We start from the raw sequence: 21,477 nt of genomic DNA, 5'->3' as shown, positions 1-21,477 counted from the left end.
TTGTATTTTATCAAACCTAAGGTGCCATGAATTCTCATAGTTTTAGATATTACATTAAAAAAAAAAAACTCTGCTCATTTTAATGGTGCAATGCTTTCTTATTCCTCGATCTGTAGCAACTGGAAAAGCTCTTGGAAACACATATTTGCTTCACTAACATCAGTGCTGTGGCTTCCATGTCATTTTGCCTACACAACAACTTTTGTTTCAATGTTGAATCATAATACAATCTTTTTAAAGACATTTTAGAAGGCAGCAAAATTCAGCACATGTATTACCAACACACGCAGAACTCACATGAAGTGCAGCCCTGATGACTCTGCCCAGGTTTAGCCAGCCTACACGCTGGCAACTGCATCCCGCCTCCTACGGAAGCTACAGGGTGCCATCAATTGCAGAAGCGACTCTATCTCCAAAATGTCAAAGTATGAAAAAATTGGTATTGTTCAATCACTGAAATATCATAAAACAATCTGTATTTATCGCAATAAATCATCTGTATATATCTCCACTCAACCAGCACACATTAATACGTTGACTAACTTTCGCACCACACAATGTAACCACATTCTGGGGTTTTACGCCCTCCCTAGGCACTGGGGAATAAAGATCCGACTAAGTCATAGTCTTTGCCCTTTAGTATCATGAAGACGGCTAACACAGAAAGAAAGTAAGACAAATGCTGTGGGAGAAGAGGGAATGATTAATTCTGCTTAGGGGAACTGCATTACTATTTCTGACATAATTTTCATTACTCAATTTTCAAAGATACAATGACTTCATTTTTATGTGCTCCAACTCTAGGAAATTTCCTGAATTTAACTAGGAGTCTCAGACATTTCTACTCTTTTATTTATTATTTAAATACGTAAAAACATGTACAAAAACTTCTCAAGAGAGAAATGTCAAACTCATATATCAATTATGGGCAATTTAAAGTTTAAGGTATTAAGGCAACGTTTTCTTTAAATCTTAAGCAATAAAATTACTTAAGGGATACAGTAACATTAAATAATATAAAAATGACTTAAGTAACTTATTTGGGCTGCCCTTGTGGCTCAGCTGGTAAAGAATCTGCCTGCAATGCGGGAGACCTGGGTTCGATCCTTGGGATGGTAAGATCCCCTGGAGAAGGGAAAAGCTACCTACGCCAATATTCTGGCCTGGAGAATTCCACAGACTGTACAGTCCATGGGGTCACAAAGAGTTAGACAGGACTGAGCAACTTTCACTTCAATTCACTTCACTTCAAGTAAGTTATTTAAAAAGAAATTTTAACAATAATTAAAAACTCACTGTAGTCTTTCAACAGACTACTAGAAAATTTGGACGTCTGTATCCAAAAAAATAAAATAAAATAAAAGAGAACCTTGATTCATACCTATACAAAGAAATTTAGATGATCTACCTAAATATAAAAAACTAAAACTATAAAATTTCTAGAAGAAAATATAGGAGAAAATTTTGTGACCCTGGTTAGGTGATTTCTTAGATATGACACCAAAACCCCAGTCTACAAAATAAAAAGTGATAAATGAGATTTTTATCAAAATTAAGAGTGTCTTCTCATCACTGATAAAAGAGTGAAAAAATAAAACACAGACTGAGAAAAAATATTTGCAAATCTGTCCAATAAAGGACTGTAATATAAAATACATAAAGAACTCTTCAAGAAGATATACAGACGCTCAACATCATTAGGCATTAGGGAAACGCGATCAAAACCACCACGAGATACTGCCTCACATCCACTAGGATGCTAACATCAGAAAACCGGGCAAAACCAAACGACGGCAAGGGTGTGCAGCAGCCAGAACTCTCACACATTCCTGGTGGGAGTGCGAAATGGTACAACCACTTTGAAAACTGGTTTGGAAGTTTCTTAAAAAGCTAGAAATATACCTACCATACACTCCTGCAATCCCACTCAAAGGTATTTACCCAAGTGAAATGAAAACCTATGCTTCCCCAGAAACCTGTCTACAGACGTTCACAGTGGCTTCAATCATAGCTGTCAGAAACTGGGAACAACATCCTCCACTGGAGGACGGATAAACTGTGGTATGTCCATATAATGGATCTTCCCAACCCAGGGATCAAACCCGGGTCTCCATGTCTTCTACACTGGTAGGCGGGCTCTTTACCCCTAGCACCCCCTGGGAAACCCATATAATGGAATACTACTTGGCAATAAAAGGGACAGACTCCACATTCACAAAGACAGGGATGAATCTCAAATGCATATGTTAAGTCAAAGAAACAAGATTCAAAAGACTACATACTGAATGACTGCATATATATGACAATCTTGTAATAGGGACACAAAATAGATAGTAGGTGCCAGGGCTGGGATTTGACCACAAAGAAGCATTGGTCAGGAGGTAACAGGGTGATGGAACTGTTCTGTATCTTAATTATCATAGGAAACACATACATGACTGTACACATTTCTCAAAACTTGCAAAACTTTACACTAAAAAAGATGAATTTTAAGGTATATAAATTACATCTTAATTTTTACAAAATTCATGCCAAATTAGAAAAATGACTTAACATTACAGAAACAACATCTCTTGCCTAGCTCAAACCTAACGTAAACAATCAGTGTCCACTTTGGGTTACTTCTACGTAGGGATAGAACTCTGAAAGAATTCATTGTATTAATACATTACCAGGAAATACAGATGTTTAGACTTAAAAGAGTAGCGTAAATAAAATAAATTGGTAAATCTATTCCATCAGATTTATTGAAACCTAAGTGGCAGACTTTCCTGTTTATGAAAACCCTGTCTTTTGACTAGGAGTTTTGGAGCTAAGGAGGCTGGTAGGAATGGCTCCTTGGTTCAGATGAGAACGGTGGACTCTAAGAAACAAAGGGTACAACCTATGGTGCTAAGTAAATACGGAACAAGTGGTTCAAACAGCAACAAAGTAAACAAAAATCTTGGTTAGAATTTGAAAATAATAAATTTAGTTAAAGCAATTTCTCCCGCTGTTTGTTTCTCAAAAGCAAATTAGTTGCTTTAATAGATACTTGCCTCTTTCTAACATGAAATGTGCTGACATGCAGCATATTTTATGAAAAAAAAATGGCTAAGTCACCACTTAAGCTGGCATGTGACTTTTAAGCTTTAGGAACTGCTTTCCTATCCTCTGCAGTTATTGTATAAAATTGAGTTTCCCTGATTCTTAAAATTATTAATGATATTTTGAGGTGTTGCTTAAAACTTTTATACATTTTTGTCAGTTTAAAAAAACCATAAATGGATTATTCTTAAAGAGATAGCATTCAAGTCTACTTTCTGCCTTGAAGTGCTGTATTTCGCATAAAATATTCTGGAGGTAGAGAGAGAGATCCAAAAAAGGAAATGCCAAAAAAGTTATATGCCGGGGTCCAGCCCCGGTGGATCCAGGGAATTTGAAGCGTGGACGGCGTTGGCGAGGAGAAACTTATTTATTAATATAGAAATATAAAATTAGATTAGGAAGAAATAGTATAGTAGGAAATCTAGGTGGAGAAAAAGATGCTGAATAACTTGGTTTACAGGGAAAACCAATAAAACCTCGAGACACGAGGTTTGCACCATCGACATTAGGCCACCGGCGCCCACTTGAATATCAAAGGGTGCCCCGCCTTAGGCTCCCTTTTGCGTGGATCTTAGCAGCCAGGGCAAGTAAGTAGAAGTGGTGAGCCTCCCTGCTCCAGATGGGAATTCAGCCGAAAAGGGGGAGAAAAGAATGACATGAGGAAGCCCAGCATCGGTGCAAGACTCCAAAAACTTTATTTTTCAAAATCAGCTTATATACCCCAAGTTGTACATAAAGAAATAGTGGAATATGCAGAGTTATGCCCCTGCATAACTGTCCTGACCCTCATTGAGACAAAGCTTTCTTTTTGCATACCCTCCCGTATACAAAAGGTCTCAGGTGGTTTACATTATCTTCTGGCCAAGAGGCCTGTTAACATTTTTATGGCTCTCTTCCTGGATAATTGTCTATCAACCAGAAAACTCCTTTTCCCTAGAAGAGTTTTTTCTTTACTCTGCATCACCCTCAAAGTACTAAATAAAGTTATATTCCTATAGAACAAAGGTGCAGTGGGTTATAACAAAGAAAGTACTTAACTCAAAGATCTAATGTTGCTAATACCAGGTCTACTACCTGTTTTTCTATATACCAACTATCTCTACAAATAAAAGATATGAAAATCTGGCAGCAAGTATTGGCTCAACAAATGAAACCTTTAATCAGTCCTATTCTAATGATTTTGACTCCTCAGAAGCCCCTACATTCCTAGGATGTTTTAAGCTTCCTGTGCCTCCTGCAGTCAGGAGGCCTCAAACAATCACATGCGCAGCTGTACAAGTTCTGCAGGCAGGCTAGAAAGCCATCAGAGGGGTTTTTGGATTGAAACACTCATATTATGCCCAGTGGATTTATTATCTAAAAGCTCTAATTTTTTCCAGAAAAAGGAGGTGGGGGGACAGCCCCCTGTTAATGACAGAAGAGTAGGTGGAAAGCATAACATAGTAAAGCAGGCAGACTCTGGTCTTGGGGGGTGGATGCTCAGGAAATTCCAGGGGGAACCCCTGAAGCTTGATCACATCCTTGCATTTTGTCAGGCTTCCTTCCACATGACCTTGTCACGGGCGGGATTCCTCACGCTGGCCCCCGGCAGTTATATGTCATGACACGGGTTTTATTAGACAAAGTTAAACTTCTGTGGATGAGCTCTGAATGAGGAAGCTAAAAGTCCTGAGCAGCTTTCCCACCCTGACACGGACCACATCAGCTTTGGCCAGTCTTCCAGCTCTCTGAGTCTGTTTCGTTAACTGTAAAATGAGGCACTGGATCCGGTTTTTAAAAGAGATTGTCTATGATAAACTAAACACACAAATATTGATCTGACACAATGCACTAAGAACCTTCGTGAGGTTTTATTGATAGTTCTTAGAAAAGATTGCTATTGCCTCTGTACTTAAGAATTTTTTTTTTAAAGGAAAAAAACAGAAAAGCTTAGGCCTCAGTTGCTTGGATATACTGAAGCAGAACTCAAACTCGCTCTTAATTATCATGACACCTTTTCAAATGAACAAGCCTTTCTAACGATGACCATGCAGATTACACAGTAGACAGGTCAGTCAGCCTTGCCCAGGGTGCAGTGTTTTCTTCATCAGCAGGCTGGCTTTCCTTACTATCTCTGAAGCATCTACCATCCTCTTTACTTTCTTTACCCAAATTGTTGAAACTGCAAGAACCATGGAACAAAAGAAAAATTTCCATTTATTTTTCCTCTTGCCTCTTTCCCACCATTTTAATGCATTTGGGAAACTACCCACCAGCCGTCAGTATCATCCATCCTTTAGAACCTTAACATATATGCTCCTAACTAAGCAATCTTCCTGTCCTTACTTTTCAGCCCCTGAGTTTTGAAAGAAAGAAAAGCTACACCTTAAAAGTGGAGGGAGCCAACCCTCACCTCGAGATGCGGTTTCTGAACCTGGGCCCATTTCAAGACACAACCACGGTGCACATCAGTGTGGAAGACGTGGATGAGCCCCCTGTGTTCGACCCTGGCTTTTATTTTGTGGAGGTACCTGAAGATGTGGCGATTGGGACAACCATACAGGTCATTTCTGCCAAGGACCCGGATGTGACCAACAACTCAATCAGGTTTTTCCACACATTTCACCTTTGCCTTATATCCAAGAATCTGCCCTTGTATCTAATTTTCTAGCACTTTTTCTTTTTGCTTCTTCCATCTCTGGAGACTCTTTAAATGCTTTTTTTTTTCTTTTCATATTATTTAGAAGTGAAATATCATTATGACTACAACTCCCTGTCAATTGCTTCAGCAACACACACACACACACCCCTCAGGGCTCAGTCGTGGCCTTATTGACATTTAGGGGTAGATAGTTTTTTGTTGAGGGGATAGCATATACATTTTACAATGTTTAGCAGCATCTCTGGCCTCTACCTGCTATAAAAAACATAGCATCCCCTGAGTTGTAGCAATCTGTAAAGTCTGACTCTTTGCACACCCCATAGACTGTAGCCCGCCAGGCTCCTCTGTCCATGGGATTCTCCAGGCAAGAATACTGGAGTGGACTGCCATTCCCTTAGGCTCCAAGGAATCTTCCCAACTTAGGGATCAAACCTACATCTCCTGTGTCTCCTGCGCTGCAAGCGGATTCTTTACCCACTGAGCCATTGAGGCAGCCCCCAAAAGACCCCAGATGTTGCCAAACAGACATATGGATATCAAAGCATTAAAAAGTGTTGAATCTTAGTGGTGAATATAATGGTGATTATTGTACACTCTCAATTTTTGCGAACCTTTGACATTTTTACTTTAAAAATGGAAAAAAATAACATATATAAACACATATTTCCATATACTATAGAAAGAACAGACATAGAAAACTCCCACTATTGTCAACAGTTTTGAATCCATGTAGACTGACTTTCTATGGTAAACCTACAAACCAGCCTCTCCAAAGTATGTTTTGAACATCAAGATTCCAGCCTAAATGCTTCCCCCTCAAGAGCAGGCAGAGAGCTGCTCCTATAGCCATGGGCACTGCCCATCGACCCTGGAACCAAACAGCAAACAGCTGGTGGACAGGTTGACACTTCAACCTTCCCGAGCAACTGCCAAGCCTCGGAAGCTCGACACAAAAGATCAGGGCTCCAAGGCTGTTTGAGGCCATCTGTCACGGTAACCGTCGAAGGCCACACGAATGGATCTCAGGCGTCAGCGCAGAGGGCACAGTTTAAACACACCTGTTTGTCAGAGGCCTTTTCTGTCAGCTGCTACTTCCCTCACCAGCTGCCATTTTGAAGGAAAATGTACTTTTGCCGTTTAATAAAGATGGTTCTCTCCTGAGATTAACCTTAGTAGGGGAATTCTGCTTCCTCTAACCAAGTAGCAAACATTTTACATTTTCAGGCATTAAAATGGCTAAAATTATCTTGTTTCAATTCTGATACTTGATTTTTAGTAGGCAATGAATCTTTATAAGTTATGACAATTTTATATAAGTGACAGTTCAATCTTAAGCTTTTTAAGTGTATAAGACGGGAAGAAATTAGTTAAATCATATTGTCCCCAAAAAAACAACATAAGTAAATGAAACCAATTCTATTATAAATTTATATTTATAATTCAAACATTATATTTATATCAAAAGCCAAGAATACATATCTATCTTCTGATTGATCTACTCATATCAGAGAACTGTGGGGAAAACTTTAGAGAATAAAACTTTATGGAGGGAAAATGTTTGAAATAAAACAAGAACAATTTGAAAAACTCAGACTCTGTTTCTAAGAGTCAATGAGAACATTCAGTGGATAATTCCACATTTTTTTTCTAGATTCTGACTCTATAGACTCCTGAGTGGTAAGCATTGGAAATTTGACTTTTCCAGGAGTCACTCTACTAAATGACAAGAGACAGAAAGCAGTCAGGAACAAAGGAAATTCACACACACACACACTCCGAGCATGAACACGCATTATCCAGGACTAAGGTCATCATCTCAACACATCTAGGAAGGAGAGAAATAGCAGCAGGCCTAGAACGGCTGCAGGCATGGAGCAAAGGGAGGTGCACAGCATGAGGGAGCCCTGTCTGGCTAACCGAAAACGCTGCTTCAGCTGATAAGCTGCTGAAACCCATCAGTTGGCCAGCAAGGCAGGATAGCTGGCATCGGGATAACCTGTAGTGGGGCGCCCATCTAGTCCAGTAGATCCCGGTCAGGAGGAATCCAGGAGTGAACGGGCGGGAGGCCCGGAGCAGGGACCACGGGGCTTATTCTAGGGCAAGGCTCTAGGTCTTTATTCTTTGGGGCCGCACCATGTGGCCTGTGGGAGTCTTAGCTTCCCCGACCAGGGATCGAACCTGTGCTTCCTGTGTGGGAGTGTTAACACTGGATCGCCAAGGAAGTCCTGACTTTAGGCCTTGAGAGAGAGACTGGCAGGAATGAGGCAACAGCCACAGGTTTGCTGAAGACTAACATCCCAGAACAGAGGTAAAACAGAATTCCACTCATCAGAACTGGAGACAATCGTCTCTCCGCATTTTGGTTGGAAAGAAGGATCAGAATGCACATGGCCAGAGAGTCTCTGGCTCTGTACTGCCCCACAGGAACAAAGTATGGTCCCCGGGCCCAGGCAGAACCCTGGGGCTCCTGGATTCTCAGAGAGAAGCCCCTGGAAGTCAGATCTCTGGCTATCACTCAAAAAACCCATCTGCAAATTACTTTCCTGTTATCGTTCCCCAAATTGCTCATTTTCTCCTTTTTTCCTATGAAAGTTATTTTCTTTTAAAATACTTTGAATGTGTTATATGCTGCTTGGCTATCAAATTTACTTTCTGCATTTTAATTACCAATAAATGAGGTTCATATTCCTAAGAATAAAATACATATTAAATCATCCAAAAATTAACACAACACCCAGGTTAAAAATGCTATGGATAAAAAGTCATTGAACTAAGATTATCAGGACATTTTTAAAATTTATTTTTAATTTAAGGATAACTGCTTTACAGAATTTTGTTGGTTTCTGCCAAACTTCAACATTAATCAGCCATAGGCATATATATGACATTATCAGGACTTTTATAATCTCATTTCTAGAAAGTTTATGGTGTGTTCAGGCATATAAGCTGGTCATCATTTACTAATAAAACCTAAAATCAAGTATCCAGATTTAGTTATATATACATGAAAAATATGTCTGGATCACCTAAATTTTTAATAAATGCTTGAGGAATCTCTAGCAGGCAGGAACCATTCAGCAACTGAAACAGGCTTCTGCTGGTATGGAAACAGCCGGCCTCCTGTGCTCCTGGAGTGTGTGTGTGGATTTTGGGATCCTGTCCATGAAACCCTACTTTCAAATCGCTCCTAAATTCAGAGAATGTCCTCAGCCAAGTAAATAAGCAGGGAGCTCAGTGAACACCAGCATTGTTCGCCGAAGGCAGTTTTGCGTGAATATGTCACGCCTGTTCGGCCCACAGCAGGTGAGAGTATTCTAGTTAGAGAAAGGAAAGCCGCCTACATAATTCACCAGTGTCTCCCAGTTTCCTCGTTTTTCCATCTGCATCTACACCGTTGCATTTGCTCTCGTGGCTCCTGAAAACTGGCCCGGTGTCCCACGCGGAGTAATGAACGCTCTCCCCGCCTCAGTGCAGGCCGGGCTCCGCCTGCCGAGGGCGGCCCCGCCGGGCGTCCCGTCGGGTGGCTGCTTGCGCCCCTCCGTCTCCCCTGCCGTCTGCGACACTCGCTGCGGCATGGGCATCGTAGGTGTGCGTGTGGACAGCGGGTTCCTCGCAGGCTGCCTCCCGCCTCGGTGCTCCGCCGGCCACTGGGCGAGCTGCCATCAGGGCTCCGGCTCCGTGGCCTGAATGGCTGCTTTTCTCACGTCGGGGGAGCTGAAAGAAAACACCATCAGGAGCCAACCAGTGCTTTTTCTTCTAAGATAAATTCAAATCTTCAAAGAGCCAGGAGACTTTAAATCACTAATTACACCCAGAAAAGGAAAAAGCTCCAGTTAATTTTAAATGAACTTGGTAGGCATGTGTTTATTCTTTATTAAATAGTCAATTGTCGGCCATCCCAGCTCCATCTATCTTCAGAAACAGAGAAGGCTTTGTTTCCTTAAGCCATCCCACACCTTTCATATGCCTAGGTTTGATTCTCAGCTGTGCAACCTTGGACAAACGTCTCAATCTTTCCATGCTTCGGCTTCTCACGTGTGAAACCGGGACACTAATACCTACCTCACAAGGTTTTCGAGGCAATTACATGAGCCAATGCATGTAAGACGTTTAGAGCAGGGCCAGGCTACAGTGACAGGGTCAGAAGCAAAGAAAAGCATTATGAATTTAAATTTCCCAACGCTTGGAGAGTTTCAGCTGAAATGATCCCAGCTTCTCCAGCCTTTAGTGGTCACCTCACCTTTTAACTCCCAGCTCTCTGAACAGTCATCCTGAACCTCAACAGGAAAAAATGCACACTTGAAACAAAATGCTTTCCCGAATAATATGCAGGGGTTCGCACGTGCCACGTCACTGCAGCCGCGTCCAGCTATCTGCGACCCCGTGGGCTGTACCATGCCAGGCTCCTCTGTCCATGGGCTTCTCCAGTCAAGAATCCTGGAGTGGGCTGCCATGCCCTCCTCCAGGGGGTCTTCCCGACCCAGGGGTCAACTCACGCCTCCCACCGGCTCCTGCGCTGGCAGGCAATTCTTTACCACGAGCGCCACCTGGGAAGCCCCATATATACAGGGATAATCTACATGTATTTATATATACTGAAACAAACATTTTACCATCAATATTTACCCTTACTGTAAGTAACAGTCTGGCATACCTATATCCATTTCATTTTCTTTCTACAGTAATCATAACCCACCATACTGATTTCAGTTTGAAAAACAATGCACTAAAGAAATTGCTTACTGCCATCAAAAGGGTAGTATTTCCCAGTTTCAACAACTTTAAGATACAGATTGCAATTGCTGGCAACATTTTTGGGGGGCTGTGCACTTGACTTGTGATTGAACTCAGGCTCTCAGCAGTGAGAGCCTGCAGTCCTTAACCACTGGACTGCCAGGGAATTCTGCTGGCAACTTTTTTAAAATTAATTTTTATTGGATTATAGTTGATCCACAATGTTATATTCCTTTCTGCGGTACAGCAAACTGAATCAGTTATACATATATTCACTGTCTTAGATTCTATTCTCATATGGGTAATTGCAGAATATTGAGCAGAGTTCCCTGTGCTAGACACAGATCCCTATTAGTTAGCTATTTTATATATAGCAATGTGCACATGTCAATCTCAGTCTCCCAACTTATCCCTCCCCACCTTCCCCCTTGGTAACCATAGTTTGTTTTCTACATTTGTGACTATTTTGTAAATAGGTTCATTTGTACCCGCTGGCAACTTTAAGTGGAGTTTTGAACCCAATATATTACAGCAGCTTATATACGCATATATGTGTGTTGTGTGGTGTCAGTCACTCAGTCGTGTCGACTCTTGGTAACCCCAGGGACTGCAGCCCACCACACTCCTCTGTCCATGGAATTCTCCAATCAAGAATGGAGTGGGTTGCCATTCCCTGCTCGTGTTCAAACATAATTTACAATCTATAATATATATAATAGTTTATATATAAACATGTATATTTCAGATCTTACTATTACCTGAAAATTATTAGCTGTCTAACTGTGGGAAAGTGACTTAACTTCTCTTAGTCTTTGTTTCCTTTTCTCTTGGTTGATATATTTATATATAAATATATTTAATTTATATATAATATATATCTTAGAGATGCTGTAGAATTTAAAAAGAAGCTATAAAATGCCTGGTATTCAACAGATGGCAGCAATCATAACTACTGCCCATTACCAAGGACTACATAAGATTCTCAAGAATGGTTCTCAATCACGGCTACACATGAAAATCCCTTAGAAGGCTTTTAAACATACAGATGCCTACGCTTCCCTCCACACATAGTGAATCTCCCAAGATGGGCACCAGGTAAGACAACTTAGGTAAGAAAACACAAAGGGTCCGGTATCCAACTCAGATTCAACAGGAATGACAGATCTTACCCAGTGTCAAGGTGAGTAAGGACTCAAAGGATATAAACAGCAGCAAAACATGAGCTACCACACTCTTTCCTCAGGCTTCCCTGCTGTCTCAGTGGTAAATAATCTTCTTGCAAGGATAGAATCGGGTTCTATCCCTGCGTCAGGAAGACTGCCCTGGAGAAGGAAACGGCAACCCACTCCAGTCTTCTTGCCTGGGAAATCCCATGGACAGAGGAGCCTGGCGGGTACAGTCCATGGGGTTGCAAAAAATCAGACACGACCGTCACTGACACTTTCAATTTTCCTCCTTCCTTAGAGAGGTCTAGAACCATTAGGAGTAGGTGCCTGTACATATCCTTCTATTTTCTGTATAAGGATGCATGTTGGTCCACACGGAATATGAAAGGTATGAGCGATGAATGAAGGGCATTGCCTGAAAGCTGTCTTAGTTATGTAGCATCTGCTTTTTATACTCCATTAACTACACTACTCACATGACATTTTCAAGCAAGCTGTGCCCCATAAATTCCAGGCTATTTACAATAAACAACCCAGACAGACCCCGGCCCATCCTGCTAAAAACATTCCCTAGACAAGGACCAGAGAAGGCGATGGCACCCACTCCAGTGCTCTTGCCTGGAAAATCCCATGGGCGGAGGAGCCTGGTGGGCTGCAGTCCATGTGGTCATGAAGAGTCGGACACGACTAAGCGACTTCACGTTCACTTTTCACTTTTATGCCTTGGAGAAGGAAATGGCAACCCACTCCAGCGTTCTTGCCTGGAGAATCCCAGGGACAGGGGAGCCTGGTGGGCTGCCGTCTATGGGGTCGCACAGAGTCAGACACGACTGAAGCGACTTAGCAGCAGACAAGGACACCCATCTAGCAGATAACATAACTGTGTCCGCCAACAAGTCAGTCATTAGTATGTTTACAAAGGACCTGATTCAAATTTTTCCTTCTCAATAGGTGATACTACTTATAGGAACCGGGACCACACAACTCGGTCTTTTCCAGTTCCAATTCAGCATTTCTGGACTTATTTGAATAAAAGTTGTTTTGAACAACGACATGCAGGGGTTGATACTCAAGAGTGTTCCTAAAGTCTTAGAACAGTTTTAAGCTTTAAAAATAGCTGAGACTGATCTTCAGAAAGCATAAAACTGCCCTAAGACTTTGACACCCCATTTTATTTCATTTTCTGAATGAGGAGATTGAAGCAGTAACAATTTTTTGTTGTTGTCTTGTGTTTGGGGTTTTTTTTTAGGGGGCAGGCGGCGGTTTTGGACATGATAAAACAGGAATGCAGTCTTCCAAGGGCCTGTAATCCAGAACTAGTCCTGTTTCACATAGTATGCACTCAGTTCTCTCAGGTAATATGCTATAAGTATGAATAAACATGTTTATCCAATAAGACAATGCATTTAATCTCCATTTCTACAGATATTCCATTGACAGAAGCAGTGATCCTGGAAGATTCTTCTATGTGGACATTACAACAGGTGCCCTAATGACTGCAAGACCTCTTGACCGGGAAGAGTTTTCTTGGCATAATATCACTGTCCTTGCTATGGAAATGAGTAAGTAAAACAATACCATGGTCTCCATATAGTGACAAAACATAAGCATTGTAGAAAGTGGAAGTTTCCAGAGGCTGTTGGAACAAAAATTGTATTCTTTATGGAAAAAAAAAACGGAAATCCTGGTTTACACAATTGAATGAATGTATTTAGTTCAAATACTTATTGAGGATCTCCATATACCTAGTCCTGTGCTAGAGGAAAACAAGAGTATCACGAAAAGCAGCACAAGAAACAGCGTCTTTAAACTACAGAGCTGCTTCTGCATGAAGAACAGGGGCCATTCCTGAGACATCCGAGAGGCTTCCAACCTTTAATAAGATTGGAATGCAAACAGTATATTGTTGCTGGATGAAGGAAGCGTTTATAACATATCACCCTTATTCTGCACATACACACACACATACATGCATATAAGAATTTGAAACATCTTACAACAGATGATTAACATAAACCTGAAAATAAAATTGAAAATTAATAAACTAAATTAACATATTATAATCTCAACACAAATTATATACTACTACGTCCCATTTTTTTCCTTTCACAACACCCATGGGTTTGGGTGGACTCCGGAAGTTGGTGATGGACAGGGAGGCCTGGTGTGATGCGGTTCGTGAGGTCGCAAAGAGTCAGACACGACTGAGTGACTGAACTGAAGTTATGAGAAATATGAAGGGAAATGGTAAATCCTAATGTATTGGCAGAAGTATGTACAGAATACATCCATATTCTTTTTCTCAAGAATTCTACTTCTAATAATTATCTTAAGGAAATAGGCATAATATTGACAAAGGCTTATGAACCAAAGTGTCCACTGCATTGTCATTTTAAACGAGGGGAAACACCTAAATGTCTAATAACAGGAGCTTGACTACATAAACTATGGTACAGTCGTACAGTAAAATGAGAACATCCTGTTTACATTAATACCAATTAATGTAACAATTAATTAATTTCAAAGTACATTTCAATGACTTTCAGGAAAATCTTTCCCTAAAATATTAAAGTTCTAAATCAAGCTTTTTTTCTTAATTTCAGTGTGTGTGTGTGAGAGAGTTTGGATACATGTAACATTCTACGTAATATATAATGGATATCTCTGGTGGTAGGACTATGGATCACATTAATTCTCATTTTTCTGAAATTTTCATCATTGGCTGTATAAACAAGCACCAGAACAAGTTATAATGGAAAAATTTAAACACAGCACTCTTGCTAACCAAGCAATATAAATATTTAGGGGAAAAACAAGGTATAAATATTCTTGAGGGAAAAAATGAAGCAAAAGAACAGGGCATTTTGAGATTTAATAAAATTATTTACTAAGCATACTTTCTATGTCTTGTAACTTCTATTTTGTCTTCCTGGGATGGTGGCCAAAACAGAAAAAGACAGGAGGGTCAGCAGTGGGGTAGTGAAATTACCTTTATATGGCAGTGTCAAGCAGAGGACAGACCAAAAGGGTATTTTTCCCCATGGATGACTGTGAGTAGCTTCAGTCTCAGCCAAAAATGTGGATTTGGTGTGTGTTTGATCCTATAATACCTCCTGAGTCCAAAAGCAGAAATAAATGTACGGTGTTGCCTGTAATCCCATGAATAACGTAAAATCTTCTGAAACAGTAATTCAAAGAACTGATTACAGGTTTTCCCCACTATCTGAAAGTACAGGGTTCCTATGAAAGCTTTTGTAGGCCAGAATGGTGTAAAGTGAAGACGCAATTACATTAGGACACATCTTGCTACCAGACGCACAAAATGAAAAGCACAGATGCTCACGCCATTCGAGGATGTGGCAGCTTGGTGCGGAGATGCCGGGTGCTGTTTCCCAGGCAAAGAGCTTGTGGCTGCCACTCTCACTGCTGCAGCCTGCCTTCAACTCCAGAACCTGAAGTCTAAGCCAAGTGAGAAACTCAAAACCTCTTTTTAAGACTCATTCGTGATGTCTGCTACCCCGGGAGTCCCACCCCGCCCCGCATCCTCCTGACGTCACACACACGGTCCAGCACACACCTTGTCCTGCCCACACTCATGTTCCAGCCACACTCTTAACAGGCAACCCCTGCAACCTGGCGTTGAGAGTTCCATGGTCTTTATCCACTCCTTCAAAAACCAGATGAGGAGACAAATGTCTGCTCCAGCAAAGAGCTGCTTTCCTGCGTTTCTGAACCCTCCTCACCTTTGGTGTGTGTCTGTGTTGTGTGCTTCCTTTAGACAATCCGTCCCAGGTTGGAAGTGTTCCTGTCACAGTCAAAGTCTTAGATGTCAACGACAATGCTCCGGAGTTCCCCAGATTCTATGAAGCTTTTGTCTGTGAGAACGCCAAGGCAGGGCAGGTAAGCAGCCTGAGCACTGTGGTTAACCTCCCAACACGGGGAAATGAGTTACAGATAACCAGATTGCCCATCAAAGAAATTTAGACTCCAGAAGCTAACAGTTTGTAAAACAGTCCCCCACTTCTGTTTATCATGTTGCAACCGCTTATTTGCTAAGACAACTATTCGGAACCTCCGTTACATTTTATGATCGAAACAAGGCTGTGAAGCAAGGTAGTTACCCACCTTGAAACTGAACTGTACAGAACCAATTGTAGTAACATGTGCCTTGGATCCTGGAAACAAGGGACCATGAAGATCCAGGGGGAAAAAAAAGTCTTTTTCTCCACTTAGCACTAATCCTTGAAAACATCCACAGTAAGGAAGGTTCGTTTTTGTATCTTCCTCCCTCCCTTTCTTCTGACAGCAAGCATCCTCCTGAGGGGCCATCTGCCCTATTCCTACCCTCTCCTCCCTCAGCCGAAACACCCATATTCTCAGTACCCTCATGTCACATCAAGTTTTGAGAGGAAAGGCATCTTAAGGAACAAATGTCTACTTATTTGAAACAGCTTTAGCCCCATCATCTCCATATACATTTGCCTGTTTTTTTAAAAGTCTGCTTAAAACCTAACTGAATGTCTGACTAAATCCCAGAGGTGCAGCTGAAAAGCATCTGAACTGTGCCTGGAACAACCATCTGATTCACGCATGTGTCAGGCTGGTGCCCACACCATACCCAACCCGCCACACCTCAGATCACGTGCCCTCTCTCTTCTGTCCTACTTTTGAAGACTCTGTCCTCTCTACCTTTATCCCAACAGACTCCCTAACAATCCTCCCTTGCTTCCCCTGAGCTTATTTTGTGACCCTGAGGACTCTGGTCCCAGGGCTGGCTGCAGATGGCAAGCACTCGTGGTTTGGTAACGCAGGCTTTTTGGCTGCAAAGCAGTTTCTGCTTCCATTGCTCTCTCCCTCTCCTGCAACATCTCGCTGCACAGACTCTGTCTATACAACCAGAAATTACACTAGCTTCCTGGGCTCAGGAAAGATTGCCTCAATGCATCTTTACCGTTCTTTCCACCCAAAGAAGAAGTGACTCCCTTGTCCCGGGTGGGGGAGTGGGGAAATATGTGCTGTAGTCATCCACATCTAAGTCCTCTCATCCATCCCTTCCTGACACCCAGAGCCACAGTCTATACACGCCTACACTTTTTTCCACAAGTCAAAGATAAATCTACTTCCGTATCTACTGCATTTCTACTCTAGAGAAACTTGAAATATTATGCAGCTAATAAAAGTTACAATTAAGGAATGACCCGTGTTATTATGTGTGTAAAGAAAGGAGGCACAGAGGCTACAGACGCAGGCCTGAAGGCATATCAAGCTGTATCTGCATGTGAGCAGAAACCGGAAGGCAGGAGAGAAAACAGCAAGAGCCAGCATCCTAAGGCAGCTGAGAGTTGAGTGAGGAGATTTGGGCTTTCATTTTAAAAATGTTTATATTGTAATGTTACATATATATTGTAGAAATACAACATAAAAACTTTTTATACAGGATTATTACTATGACAAGCACACTTAATATTCAATATGACGAGAAGCCATTTTTATTCCGTAACACAGAGAGTTAACAGGAACACAGTACATGGAACCCCCTCAGGCCCCAGCGAAGCATCGCCCGCCCGCCGGGAAGGGACGGCAGGACGGCAGCTCGTGGCCGCCGCGCCGGCCTCCGCGGCACACGCGCGCCTCCCCACGTCCGCGTCTCCGCGGCCCTCTTCTCCCGGGCTCTCACACAGCCCTTCGACGCCCGTGAACTTTCACGTGCAACTGCAGGTTCAGGTTGAGCCACAGGTCTATCGCACTGTCACACGCATTATCTTTAGCCCAAGAGATGTAAATCCAACCCTTTGGTTTTGGCTCTGGGACATGTTTTGAAGATTTTCAAAAGCACACAGCTCAGTAGGAACGTCTGGCTTATGAAGACTCAGGCCTCCTTGTGTGAGACTTGTTGGACACAGTCTCCAGCTCTGCATCTGCCGAGCTGGGACGTGTGCTTTCCTCAGCGAAGCAAACCCAGAGGGAAACGTGAGGACGCCTGAGGTGCAGGCTCAGGGTGGCATGAGGCCTGCCGAGCAGACTCTGGAACGGCGAGTGAGGCCAGGGATGGACTCAGACCTGCCAGGAGAGGGGAGGCCCAAGAGGGGAGGCCCAACAGAGCAGGCCCGGGAGAGAGGAGGCCCAGGAGAGAGGAGACCCGGGAGAGGGGAGGCCTGGGAGAGGGGAGGCCCCAGAGAGAGGGGAGGCCCTGGAGAGAGGGGAGGCCCGGCAGAGGGGAGGCCCGGCAGAGGGGAGGCCTGGGCGAGGGGAGGCCCAGGAGAGCAGGCCCAGGTGCTCTGAAGCCGTGTCTTCACTCACGTTTCTGAGCCCTGTAACCAACCAGTCAAATGCCCCAGGTATACGTACATACTTTACAGGTCAGATACTCTGAAACGACTATTTGCCGAGTCACACATACTCATGTTTATAACATTCACGAAGAAACGTGTCTTCACGTGTCTGACAAGACAGAGGGTACAGGATCTGTCTGGGAGGGGATGGGGCCCTGGGGGGACCCTTGAGTGGGGCAGCAGGGACCCCGGGCTGGGCGGCTGGGCCACAGTCCTCTTCAGGGCTCTCCTGACCCCTCTCCAGTACTCAATTCCATCCTCCCAACCTTTAGACTGAAGGACCCAGTGCCAGTTTGGGTTCAGCAGGAAGCATGAGCTGAGCTGGAGTTCTGGTCTACGATGTTTAGTAATGAGTCAGGAATGCCCTTGGGACCAACTCCTGTGCAAGGGAAGAGCTTCTGCAGGGCTGGACAACAGACGCCCAGCAGTGGTGCACACAGACAGCCGTGGATGACCCCACTGACACCGGGAACTAGGGCTTTCCGGGTTGAGATGGGATGGCCAGGCCTTTATCCCATTCTATCAGTCGCTGGACACAGACTGTTCTGGAAGGATGTGCAGACTGTGGGGAGGTGGGTCTCACCAGCCGAGGCCATCCCCAGAGAGACTGACAGGTGAAGGCATCAAGCCTTCCCCCAAAGGGGGTCTGAGCAACACTGTTTACAGCAAGCCCCTTGCTGGAAGATTCCCCTCAAGTTACTCACTCTTTGGGATGCTGTGAGGGTAGCTATACCCCCCTTCATTTACAGATGGAGAGAGAGAGACTCAGCAAGCCCACCTCAGCCCCCTGTTGACCTCTAATGTTCCGTCTTCTATGCTGTTAACAGCCAGCTTCTGACAGGAGAGCGCGTCTGGAGCCAGGCCCGAGGGGTGGGCGGTCTGTGCTGCTGGCTGGTGAGAGAGCAACACACAGGGAGCCCACCCCTCAACACCTTGTCTCTACCCACCGTCTGCCAGCCAGCACCTCAGCTGTGTACTCCACACCGCTTTCTTACCAACTTTTCCATCCTGGTCATCAAACCTTCATAGCAACTCAGTACTCTGAAGAGCAGGTGGGAACGGCACAACTTTGGCCAGAGAGCTCAAGAAGCCGCCACCCCACCTCCTGCTCTCCTCCGCCCCAAGCTCTGCTTCCGGTTCCCGTCTGTTCTGTAGCCCTACCCCTGGGGGCCTTGTGCTCTTCACTCTATCTAGCTCCCCTTCCTGCCAACAGTGACTGCTCTGCGAGCCATTCTCTCACATCTGTTTTCCATTAACTTGAAATAATGTCTGTTTACTGCCCACTAGGTATTGGTCATTTTTAAACAGAGGCCTCTCAAAGCTTCCCTGGTGGCTCAGATGGTAAAGAATCCACCTGCCAATGCAGGAGACCCAGGTTCGGTCCCTGAGCTGGGAAGACTCCCTGGAGAAGGGAGTGGCCAGCCACTCCAGCATTCTTGCCTGGAGAATTCCATGGACAGAGAGGCCTGGCAAGTTATACAGTCCATGGGGTTGCAAAGAATCGGACACGACTGAGCGACTAACACTTTCACTCTCAAAGACAGCACCCCTAACCGTGACCTACGAACCCGAAGGTGAGGTCAGAGGACAGAACACCAGGGAACGAGCAGGACCCTGTGGCGCCCCTGAGTCCTTTCACTCAGCCGTCGGCTTTGACCGCCTAAGGGCCAGAGGAGGAGTGAGAACACTGTTATTTCGACATCTAACGTCCAAAGCGTTTAGGCGACATCTACCCTGGGCCTGCTGACACGTGCGTGCACGCCCAGTAGCTCAGTCGTGTCTGCAGCCCGCCGGGCTCCTCTGTCCCTGGGATTTCCCAGGCAGGAATACTGGAGTGGGTTGCCGTTTCCTTCTCCAGGGGATCTTCCCAACCCAGGGGTCAAACCTGCCTCTCCTGAGTCGTCCCTGCTGGCAGGAGGACTGTTTGCCGCTGAGGCACCTGGGAAGCCCCAACAACAAACACACTTCAGTCTGGGCTCTGAGATGGCACAAAGCCTGCGAGGGGAGCTTCAGGATGTGCTCATTAGGTAACGCAGCCTGGGGGGTCATCTTCCCTGGAAGCTTTTGACTGACTCGCCTGGTTTCACGTCCCCCCCTCAGCTGATCCAGACCGTGAGCGCCGTGGACCAAGACGACCCACGCAACGGCCAGCACTTCTACTACAGCCTGGCTCCTGAGGCTGCGAACAACCCCAATTTCACCGTGAGGGACAACCAAGGTAATCCGCTGGCTGCTGGCGCGTCTCCACAGCGTGGGCTGGACACCCTGGGTTGCTATACCACGCACAGTGTCGGAGGTCACCGGCTCCGTAATGTCAGCAGCATAGAAAGCATGCTCATCTGTATGATCCTCTTAAAGTTTTGTTTCAGAACATCGAAGAGAAAAAACGTCCTCTGCTTACTGTGAAACGTTTACTCAGTCAGTTCACACACATCTGTGCGCTGGCTCTGGGCCAGACACGATGGAGGCTCACAGGCTAAGGGCCTCCTTCATCCCCACCGAGCAGCCTTGTGTGCTCTTTAACCATGAGAAGGATTTGAGCAAGGAGACAGAAGCAGCCTAGGTAGAGAAACCTGAGGGGACGCTTCTAAGCAAGGATCAAAGGGGGAAACGGAGAAAAGCGAGAGAACAAAAGGGAGACAGAGGCTGAGTAACAGAGAACAAAGGGCAGATTCAGAAACAGTGAGCAGCTCTGGCGCCAAAACCTCTTGAGTACTTTGGAGTGATTCAGAAAACAGGTGGGGTTCCTGATGGCAGAAAGTGCTTCCCACTACAGCTCTGCCGGAATAGCATTCTACACCCCTCTGCTCCAAAAAGCATTCAGATCAGCTACGGAGTTGATAGACCAAGCACACTCTTCACTGAGCACAGATGGGCAAAGGAGCGGCTTTTGTACTCTGGCCAGAGGATTTTCAGGGAAAGGTCAGAGCAAGTGAAAAAGTAACTTAAATCTGTTGAGTGAACCCCTTCTGTTGCTAGGTCTGCTACCAACTAGTCTGACCTTGGGGAGGAAGGGCACCACTTCTCTGGGCTGTGTGGCCTCATTTTTATTCCAATCTAAAGAGCTGTCAATTCTAACAATCTAAATGAAGGGTAACAACGACCGTGATTTAGGCACACCTAGTCTTGCCTGGAAAATCCCATGGGTGGAGGAGCCTGGTGGGCTGCAGTCCATGGGGTCACGAAGAGTCAGACATGACTGAGCGACTTCACTTTCACTTTTCACTTTCATGCACTGGAGAAGGAAATGGCAACCCACTCCAGTGTTCTTGCCTGGGGAATCCCAGGGATGGGGGAGCCTGGGCTGCCGTCTATGGGGTTGCACAGAGTTGGACACGACTGAAGCAACTTAGCAGCAGCAGCAGTCTTGGCCTCAACTGTCAAAATATTAATTCCATCCCACACGACCTTCTGCTACTAAAACCTGATATCAAACCTGTTTTATTCTCAATGGAAAGCACTTTTCCAAGTCATCCTTTTAAACTTCTACATAAAATAAATTATCAAAACATTGTGA

At 44.2% G+C, this 21,477-nt stretch overlaps 1 protein-coding gene across 1 annotated transcript in view; it reads left to right on the top strand.

Annotated features, from left to right (window-relative positions):
• CDH20 (cadherin 20) overlaps positions 1 to 21,477 on the top strand; it is a 54,836-nt gene that overhangs the window by 24,749 nt on the left and 8,610 nt on the right. Inside the window, exons 6-9 of the mRNA XM_040264272.1 lie at positions 5,420 to 5,673; positions 13,054 to 13,190; positions 15,407 to 15,528; positions 20,061 to 20,178. Coding sequence (XP_040120206.1) covers positions 5,420 to 5,673; positions 13,054 to 13,190; positions 15,407 to 15,528; positions 20,061 to 20,178 — 631 coding nt within the window. The remainder of the gene's footprint in view (positions 1 to 5,419; positions 5,674 to 13,053; positions 13,191 to 15,406; positions 15,529 to 20,060; positions 20,179 to 21,477) is intronic.

This window comes from Oryx dammah, unplaced genomic scaffold, assembly GCF_014754425.2.
Source record: "Oryx dammah isolate SB20612 unplaced genomic scaffold, SCBI_Odam_1.1 HiC_scaffold_22, whole genome shotgun sequence".
NCBI classification, from domain to species: domain Eukaryota; kingdom Metazoa; phylum Chordata; class Mammalia; order Artiodactyla; family Bovidae; genus Oryx; species Oryx dammah.
This window is presented reverse-complemented; position numbering and strand designations above follow the sequence as displayed.